Here is a 10,468-nt window from a genome sequence, read left to right as displayed (position 1 = left end):
GATGATGACCCAACAGTGACATGGAAGTGGGGGATCTTTGAAAGCCTGCATGTTAATTGTTGTGAGTCGGGTCATCTGCAGTGTTCTCTTACCTGGCTTTCACTTATTCTCAGAAGAATGTAGCAGGAAAAACCACAGCAGGTGTAAACTCAATCTTTTCCAAACTTCATCAAAGAACTTTCACAAAAGTATGTCAAGAAGACTTATAGTGGAAAGTCTGGGCTGAGAAAACAGAAAATGGAGGAAGTGGCTTTGTAGGAAACAAGTAGTATTAATCTGCATACGAGGAACTTGGTAAGAGGGATTCTGTTTTGATTTGTGCATCGAGGCACAATGAAAACTAAAGTATTTTCTTGCATTATCACCAAAACATGAAGCAGTGAGGCTACCACATAAAATTTATCTGTCATGACATTTGTCCATAAACATACTTCAAAACGATGTCTGTAGAAACAGAAAGAGGAAGTGAATCCTACTCACTGCAAAGTGAGCTAGCTACCAGCCCACAGGCTTGGCACTGGTTACAAAACATTTTAAGATTTACACTTAATTAGCAAAACTATGCATTAATTCTAGCTGGGTTAACTGTTACTGATTTTCTTTCTTTTTTTTTTTTTTTCCAGAATGGGAATGCTATTTTAAGGATTGTAAGTGTCCTTTCAGAGGACATACGAAATGCCAGCTGATTTCCAGGAAAATCAAAAGGTTCCCAAGCCTCAATTCTGGCTCCTATAATAAAATGAAATAAATTTTTCAGAATGTGGAGACAGACATTAACCACAATAAAGGAAATAACAGTTTTGTTGTGTGAAAATAAACTTGTGTTATGATCTGACTGTAAATGAGCACTTTCCTATCTGGGAGTTGCCTTCATTTTTGCACCAACATTGCAGGCACACAGTTTTAGCTTCCTTTGCTCCTCCTTTTTCCCTAGTGACCACAGAGGACAGTTAACACTTCCTCTCCACCCAGCTGCACCAGAGCTTTGGAAATCAGTAAGTAATTTTGATCACGGTTGATAGGAACAGATTTCAGAAGCTATTAGATTCTAAGAAGCAGGCTGCAGACCACCTGGTGTGGCCAAGCCACCACTCACTTCAGAACAGGGGAGATGGAGAGAGGGAAGGCTGAAGGTGTAATGGTGTGGGCAATGCTGGGACACGCCAGAAGAGAGGAGGAAGTTCAAGGAACTGCAGCAGAGCAAGACAACACTACGGGAAAGCAGTTTTTGTGGTTCTGCTCTCCACAATGTCATTCATCAAATGCATCCCTAGGAAAACATAATGTGCCTGCTTCAAGCAGCCACACAAAGCATCAGGGGAAATACTGCTCATTTTGAAACAGCTTTCTCCAACTCAGCAGCTGTACTCATCTTCTGTGCTCACTGCTTCTGGGTTCAGCGTCCTGCCATTCTGCAAGGCCTGGCAAAAAGCATTCATCACAGGGTAATTTTATTATAAATGAAGGAAAAGGACCTGGCCCCATCAGAAGGATCTTGCTTTAACTCCCCTTGCGACAAATAAACGCATCATGGAAGAGCCTAAGCAGTTCTGCTCATGGAACACTTTCCAAGATTCAGAACATTCCATTGACCACCTGCCCTCTGTCACAAAAGGAAACACACCTTGGGTAATATCTAAACCAAGTTTCATGCGAAAGCTGTCATTCTTTTTCTCAGAACCATGAGTACCAGGCAGTAAGTACTGCATAGGAAGTTTCCAGCTCAAGACTAGAAGGAAGGAAATCTGTGTGTGACAGAAATAACTCACTGGCGAGCCACACAGCACAGAAGGTATCACACTACCTTGTAAAACAGTTTTGCTTATATGCTTAGAAAATGAACAAAAAAGCTTTACTTCTGTAAGTACTCACACTGCCGCGTGGCCTGCACCAATAGCCGAGCACGTTCACTGCAAGGAATGCCATCTCAAAGCCAAGTGGTCAAAGTACACACAGAGATCTGAGATGTGGGTGAGGCTGTGGCACACCTTGTGTTACAACGTGCCCCAGTGCCCCTCTGCTATTCCTGTCCCAACAGCAGATCTTCCTGAAACCTTACAGAAATTTTATATATTCTCTCTAGGAAATTATTTTTGACCGATCTGTGCTTGTGCTGGATTTGGGGACAGAAACTAGTACTATGTCATCTCTGTGAGAAAAAAAAAATTACATGTTTCTCATTTGTAGTCCATAGAGTACTGTGAGCAGCAGCAGCCAGCCTGGACTCAGAACACATTCAGTTTGAGAAATACTCTGCCACTGCAATTTCAAGAAGTTGCTGTGCTAACACCGTAAGAATGATGCTCCTCCTTGAAGTGGGGAAACCACTTAATGAAAGACAAGCACACCTCTGTGAATGAAAAATTTTAATAGATCCCCAGAACAGTTACGACTGCAATATTTTAACAGATCCCCAAAAAATGCCTTTTGGCAGACACGTTCTACATCACTTCAGTAGCTTCCCATAGGCATCCTGAATTTTGATCTTTCCTGAACTGACACACGCAACCTACAGCACAGCCAGGTCAGAACTGTACAGCATCCTCTCTGTAGGTCTGCAAATACCCTGTGTACAACCCTAAAGCCTTGTCACTGCAGATTGTCAAGTTCACTACAATTTAAAGTGTCATTCTGTAAAACAGAGCTTAAACATACATTGTCATTTCAAGATAAACATGACAAAGTGTATTTTATTGATACTCTCCACACTGCCCGCTAAAGAGGAACAAGAGTTGTATTTATTTTTTAAGCCAACTAAACAATTTCTAGTTTGCATTCAGTGTAAAAACTCAGAGGTATAAACAGAAGTCGAATGAAAATATTAAGCACATTCCCAAACCTGCAGTGCAGAAAACCAACAACAATGGTATTCACTCTACATTTGAAGTGTTCCTATGCTCGATTCCACATATATGCTTTCCCTCTATATAAACTTTTGATAACTTATGTACAAGTCAGATGTCCAACACCTGTTCTTTAATATAAATATGTATTCTTCGTGACTGAGCCATTACAATAGTTTGATTAAAAGCACAGAAAAATTAATGTAATATTTTCTTCTTCCTAACAACAGTGTTCAAAAACCCCCTGAACCCAGGTGACCTTAGAATGATGGATATTTCTTCTCTACAAAAATGCATTGTTCAAACACACAAAGAAATCACTGAATAAATGAACTACTTGAGCTACAGTGAAGTCTGAAGGACACGTGCTGGACAGCCCATTCCAGTAAGGAATTTTACAGCTAGCAGTAAAAACAACAACAATGAGATATGTATCAAAGCAGAAAGTGTAAGTACTAGCATGTTTTTAAACAATTTGCTACGAAGTCAAGTATTGTCCTCAGGCTACTAAGACTTAAGGCAATCAGGAGCTGAGAAGCTTCAGTTTGGCAAAGAATTGCAGCAAGATCTCTCCCTTCCCCCATTTATACATTTCTTTTAATATTAATATTTTTAAAGAGCTGCGGATGATTTTTTGTTACACATCTTAAGTACAGCTCACTGTGAAGTGACTGATCTCTAACCTAGTTTAATAACCCTGATTACACTGAGCTGATTTTAAAGTGTTAGATTTCACTATTTGAATTTTCCAGCATGGATTTCTAAATCATACACGAATACAGAGAACGTTCAATGTCCACCATCTCAAACTAACCGATATTATGACTTGCATCCATTCTTGGGGGTACTCCTCTAGCACTTAAGGGCTCAAAATAGATTTGACAGTCAAATAACACTCAACTTTACAAAGGACAGTTATTTGCAGCAAAAATACTTTTTATATAAACACACACACACACACAGTAGATCAAAAAGTTATCAGGCATTTCTTTATGGCTTTTTTCACCGAGGTACTACTAGAACATCCAGTAACAGGATGCAAATGTTTGCAAGGTATGAAAGCCACATTCATAAGCTGCACCACTAACTCGTGTCAAGTGGCAACAGACTGCAAATTCAGGACTTTCTTTCCCTTCTGTGTGGAGGGTCTCAGTGCAAGCTTCAGAAAGCCTCAAAGGCAACTGGCATATTCAGGGAAATTAAGAGTAAAAATCTCATCAAAAGGAGAGGAAAAAAGTATCCATAAAAAAAAAAAAGAGAATCTCTGTCAGGCCATTTCCTACAATCAACATTCGGGAAACATTCGGGACTTGATTTTCCAAGGCAGCAAGGGCACATGACAGAAGACACAACAGGTCTTGAAATGTTGAGCTTCAGCTCTTGCATTTCATCTCTAAGATAAGTGCAAGCAGAGCCTTACAAAAGCCAAGATGCTATTATACCACTACACAAGGTAAAGTTCTGCAAGCCAATGATGAACGCTGTCAGAAAGGATGAGGCTGACAAGCACATGACTTCGTTTGATGCCACAGTAGACAGAAATCCCCAAGTTTAGTTCTCAGCTGTAAAAGCTAATGCTTGAAAGCACGTTTAGTTTCACCTTCCCCTCTTCCTTTCACGTGGTACAGAACTGTGGATATATTAATAGTTCCTGTTAGTTTTTAGCAAGAAGGGAAGAGTGTTTAATGGTAAGAAAGTCTGCAGATTCCCCGTGACCGTTGCTGTACACATTTAGTATTCTACCTTTGCATCAGAATATTTTTTTGTATAAAGCAGCCGTGTGTCTGCTTTTCTTGGCAGCCCGGACTTGTTTTTATTACACCTATACTAAAAATGTGTTTCTGCAATAAATACTGCTGGAGTGACATGGAAGTTCAAAATATACTCAGCCAAGTTTTCTTTACCCTACAAACCCACTCAGCAGGCTGTAGATACTCGAGTTCTTCAGATTAGGATATGGAAAAACACCTTAAATTCAGAGTCACGTACAATTCATACTTTATAAATTTATATACAGTTTATAACATGTCACTACTTAGATCAACAAATTCATCATCTCTCTTGACCAAGTCATCCTCATCTTCCAAGTCTTTCCAGGTGCTAGTGGGTAAAGCTGGTTTGACAGACTGTCTCTGAAGTAAAGCAAAAGGAAACAACGATGACAAACGGGCAGAATTTCTCAGCATTGGAACAGCATGTATGTCTCCAGAAATAGCCTGGCTATGTTCTTCATCCATTTTCACTTGCAAGTTTTGCACTTCCTCCATCAAGTCCAAAATCTTTGCAGCTGTGGCTATTGTACCACCACCATGAAGTTGGGCTTCAGGAATCCATCGTAAATAACGTTGAGCCCAGACCTTGATTTCAGGTCCGTCGATGTGAGGCAACAGAAGACCATGATAATCAACAGGCTTACTATGCCAGCTATCATAAAACTCCCTGAAGCTATTAGGAGGTTCATCTGAAGAATTAATGAACTTGCCAATTCTTTTACCCAGAATGTTTTTAATTAGATGATCTGTTTCCTCCCTGAAAAATCCTCTCTTTGGGGAAGATTTTGTTTGTGTCAGTGGCAAAGAAAGCTGTCGTTGATGCTTTAAGGGGAAAAAGAAAAGAAAAATATACAAAGAAATACTGATGAAACGTTAAAAATCTTCAGTGGAATAAAAACACTGAAATTATATTCAGAAAATACTTAAAAGCAATGAAGTGACAAACACAGACTTGCCTTTGCTATAGTGTCTAAAACTGCTACTCTTGATAGCTAATACATCAAATAACTCACACAGTACCTTCTATTTTCATATACCTTTCTTGCAACTCTAGCTGTGAAGCAACACTGCATAAAATATTCTTTGAAACAGGAAAATGCTCTTCATACAAGTATTACAGGTTTCCAAGTTTAAGATGGCCATACAAATCAAAGAGCATTTGGTTCAGAAGTCTTTAATTCTTCATTTCCTCATTACTTGCCACCTTACAGCTATACATTATGCTGCATATCATAACAGTGTATCACCTGAGAATGTTTTAGTACAGAACACACTTCAGATGGTAGGGAAACTACAGCTACCCCAAACAAGTTTCTTCTTCTCAATTTATGCTATTTGCCAGTAATGAGGTGATCCACCAACACTCCATATCCTTGACAGATATTGTTTGTTTGCAAATTTTAATTGTTTTTGTTTGTTTGTTTGTTTTTTAATGCATGCACAAACTCCCATTACACTCAAGAGAAAAATCAAGGAGACAATCATGGTTTCAAGTAAGTACTTAGTGGAACAAAACAAAATCACTTCAAGTCATTACAACTCACACTAACATTAAGTCCCAGGAAGAAGTTAAGTGTTGTATGCAATCACAGTAGTAAGAAAAGCTGTGCTGCATACAGAAACCATGGATGATTTAGTGAAAAGCTAAGGAGGATGCAAGCAGCACTCAAGACACAGATGAGACTTAGCCATACACAAAATTCATAAATTAAAAGCTGACACTAGTAACACTACTGTAAGCATGTTAGAAGTACAACTGAGTTACACTTCATTTTTAAATGATAGAAAGAACTCATGAAGCAACAAAATATCTTACTTTGAATCGTGCAGTTTTCCGTTGGCTTTTATCTGGTTTTGGTTTCTCTGCATAAAGAGGGTTGTTCAGAAAAGCCTGGGCCTTGGGATCAAACTGCACAGACCAGTCCCACACAGTAAGAAATCTGAAAGGACTGCTTTGTGTCTTCAGGCTTTCACCAGTCTGCCAAAACAAACAGGTCACAATCAAGACTGTTAGAAAGGATTTCTGACCAAGTCAAGGTGAAATTAAGAAACACTCTGAAAGCTGGGCAGAAGATGGACACTTGAAGTCAAATACAGAGGGCACATCAGGATTACGGAATAAACCTTTCTGTATTTCACTGCAGTCATGCAGTGCTGCCAATTTAAATTGTATGCTCAGCACTTTATATGCTAAACAGTCATCTTCAATTTCTTAGACTCTTTACAGCCTACTTCCACCTTCTTAGGCTAGAGAAAAGCAGTAAGCAAATGTAAATCAACATTCAAAAAATGCTGATTTCAGAACAAAACAGAGTATGTAAGAGGAAGATTTTGTATTCCTGTTATCCAACACACTGCACACACAAAACAAGCCCTTACCATAGTAGTGTCTTTCTGATGCTGTGAGTTGAAGAAGAAAGTGCTGAATATAGGCACATAGAGGCTGTCTGACAAGACAGTTAAGTAAGTTTCTGTGAACTCAAATGCTGGAGGATACTGTTGTACCAACTGCCAAACACAATTTAGCAAGAGCAGAAACACAGGAGCCTAAAAGAAAACATCCTATCAGTTTCACAAAAAAAGTATGTCTTATCTTGCAAACTGTTATTTTGCAGTATTACCATCTAACAAACAAATAAAAGAATACAACCTAGTGAAATACAGAATTGCTATATACAAATTAGGTCAAACTGTTCAGTATCATCTGAGTGACCCCATGCCAGATGTTAACAGAAGAGAGCAACGCTTTCTGAGCTGAATTTGCACACATTATTAGTTCACTATAAAAGGCTGTTGAGAAGACATTTTCAAAGTTGCAAAACCAGTTCGTAACAACTGCTAATCAGGATTGACCAGTATACACCTAAGATTTCCATTCTTTATAGCTATCTGATTTATTCCCAAAATACAAACATATGGAGAAACCAGACTGCAATATCCAGCAAAACAATATAAAACTAAGCTCTATCTGTGACAAAAATGCACAGTTCACTTGAATTACTTTTATGGATGTTACCATTTAACAGTTTAAAAGGACACAAGATGCAAGTCTTTTTCTGAAAGGTTCAAAGACAGAAAAGTAAAATTTCATGCTTATTCCTTTGTTGCAAAGTCAAATAGCAGAAACACTAACACCATACAAAATATCCACCCACGAAACAGAACAGAAGTAAATAACCTCTGGACGGACAGCTAAGCCTCTCCCTGTGCTGACTAAAATCTTAAATATCAGGTAAGGCAAAGAAAAAAAGAATCATACCTCCTCTTTGTCACTTTTATGTAAGTGGTTACAACGATCCAAAAAGCCATGTCCTCCAATTACCCACTCTTTCTGAATAAGGCTCTGAAATCCTGACTTGGTTCTGCTGTATGAATCCATCATCACTTGAACCAGGCTGGAGATTACACAGCACATATCAGTAGCACTCTCTTCTACAGAAGAGAAGAAAAAGCTGTATTGTCTAAACCATTCCATAAGCTTTGGATAGCAAAGCAAAGAATTGCTAACTGCACATTACTAAACAAAACTGTACTTCAAAACACAGAAGCACACAATTTCTTACAAGTTATATACCAGAAAAAACATTAAATCTGTATTTCTAATACAGTTGTTTTTTTCTCCTGGAAACAAGGTTTTTTTGACACATGCACAAGACAAAACGCAAAACAAACTCTGAATACTCTAGTTTTGATCCCTACTCCTTTCAGTCTCCCACAGGGCACATACTGCCCCCTCCTGCCTTAAGCTATTAGGCCAGCCATTCAATCCTCACTGTTATGTTCAGCATCCATCTTTTCTCAAGGTGTGGATGTGACTTAAAGCATCCCTAAACGCACACAAGAGACATAAGGCAAGGAGTGAAACTGCCTCCTTGTGCAATATCCATCCTCTGTCTTTCACGTCCTATCAAGAAACATCTGCCTGTGCTAGGCTTCCCAAATGGCAAAAAGCTGAAACATCCCTCAATTGTTAACAGAAAAATAGGGTGATGGTTAATCTTGTTTGGTTTTCTGTGTGACTGCTTTCATCAATCTCGGCAAAAAACTGCTCAGGATGTATACAATAAGCATACACTTTAGAAAAGTGATTAAACTCATTACTGTGCATCTAGCACAAAAATAACCCTTTAGAAAGTTCTCAATCTCTGCATTCTGTGTGGAGCTTATCCCCTCTCCTCAGCCTCAAAATATAGCAGAAGACCTTAAAAATAAGTTAGGAAACAAGAACTCTTAAATTAGAGAGAGCATGACTTGCATGGAAGTTTAAAAGCAGCCTTCTCTTTGATAACATATTCCACTGAGCCTTGAACTATGCTAGTTAAGTGTTTCCTTGTGGTTTTTTTTTTTTCTGTTTGTCTGTCCAGTAGGTTGTTTTGTTTTTAAACTACAGGAATTATTTCCAGGAAGGTCTGCTACTTTAAGCATGCTGAAGATCATACATTTATCAATTATACCAGTTCAAACCATAATTATAAACTGACAACTTAAGCTACATTTAAAGAACTTCAAAAGAAAATCAGAATTATTTCTATAAATAGAATATATTGGAATTTACAATAATACAAAATAGGGTAATTTCATGATTTTCTTACCGATAAGGAGAACATTTGTATGCTGCCTTTCCAGACACTCAACAACTTCTATAGCTTTCTTCAAGACTCGCCTAACGTGGTACAGGAAAAGTTCAGTTTAGCTATTAACATGTTTACTTTCTTAAAAAAAAAAAGAAAAAATATCTCCTCTAAAGAGGGGTTAAAATATACTCTTGAAACTTGTCTATTCTTTTAATATAAAACCACACAATTTCTACAGATGAAGAAGCATTTAGTTTCAACATCAAGTTTCCAGGAGGTATCCTTATTTGGCAATCAACCATGCATTTCCAGTTGTTAGCTCTGTACATTCACCACACAGTACTTGATTCTGAAACAGTACAAGTCATCACACACACTGAAGCATTACTATTACTAAGATCCAGATTTTTATCCTGGTACAATGTCTCACTTATTTTTCAACCTCCTACATACATAGTACATTTCTCCCACAATCTGTTTTTGAACAACAGAGGGGAAGACCAGCAATCAGATCTTGTAAGCATGCAGACAATGCTTATTCAGAGGTTATCATTAAACAAGGATGACTGAGTGGAGCTAAAGGTCACGTAAAACCAGATCTTATTCTGCTGGTTCCTAGTTCTAATTCTTGATGAAGCTGGATTTTCAGAAAACATCTGCACACAAATAAGGGTTCTTGCAACGGATTAGGTCACTAACAGAAGCTAACAGTTTAGCCTCCAAATGTAAAGCTGTCAGATTCTTTAGTTGAGAAAGCATTTCTTCTGACTCCAAGAGTCAAGAATAGGCTGACTCAGGAAGTAACTGCATCCAAGTATGGAACTGACCAGTCTTAAAGCAACCTAAAGATAGGAATTTGGGCTGGTATATATCTTTAATTAATTATAATGAGTTATGTGAATAGATTTCCCAACATACAACCTTCACTAGAACCTCTCATTCAACATAACTTTCAGCTCTGAAAAAAGGAATTGATATCAATGTCAATATTTGTTATTACTCTTCAGAATGAACTTAAGCTGTCTGCAAGAAACTGAAGAAATACTTAACAGTAACAAGCTGATCACAGAATAAGCCAACAGATAATTCAGATAGCACAAAATAACACTGAAAACAACAAAAAAAAAAGAACCTCAACATCGCACTACAACAAGCCTTATGCCAGCCAACACCATTCCAAGACTTACTCACTGTGGATTGCTGAGAGAAGAAAAAGAACTTGAGGAACAATCAGGAGAGGAAGGGGACAAAACTGAGAACAACTGTCATTTTATTAATC

General features: G+C 38.1%; 1 protein-coding gene across 1 annotated transcript in view; it reads right to left on the bottom strand.

Moving 5' to 3' along the window:
- Window positions 1-2,351: 2,351 nt before the first annotated feature.
- The window catches only part of MTMR12 (myotubularin related protein 12), a 31,392-nt gene continuing 23,275 nt past the window's right edge, over window positions 2,352-10,468 (bottom strand). Inside the window, exons 12-16 of the mRNA XM_065740007.1 lie at window positions 9,208-9,278; window positions 7,875-8,047; window positions 6,995-7,162; window positions 6,432-6,593; window positions 2,352-5,437 (exon numbers count right to left, since the gene is read on the bottom strand). Of these exons, the coding sequence (XP_065596079.1) occupies window positions 4,862-5,437; window positions 6,432-6,593; window positions 6,995-7,162; window positions 7,875-8,047; window positions 9,208-9,278 (1,150 nt within the window). The 3' untranslated portion in view covers window positions 2,352-4,861. The remainder of the gene's footprint in view (window positions 5,438-6,431; window positions 6,594-6,994; window positions 7,163-7,874; window positions 8,048-9,207; window positions 9,279-10,468) is intronic.

The sequence above is a fragment of the Cyrtonyx montezumae genome, unplaced genomic scaffold, assembly GCF_038088225.1.
Source record: "Cyrtonyx montezumae isolate F1298 unplaced genomic scaffold, pur_monq_1.0 scaffold_25, whole genome shotgun sequence".
Taxonomy (NCBI): Eukaryota; Metazoa; Chordata; class Aves; order Galliformes; family Odontophoridae; genus Cyrtonyx; species Cyrtonyx montezumae.
This window is presented reverse-complemented; position numbering and strand designations above follow the sequence as displayed.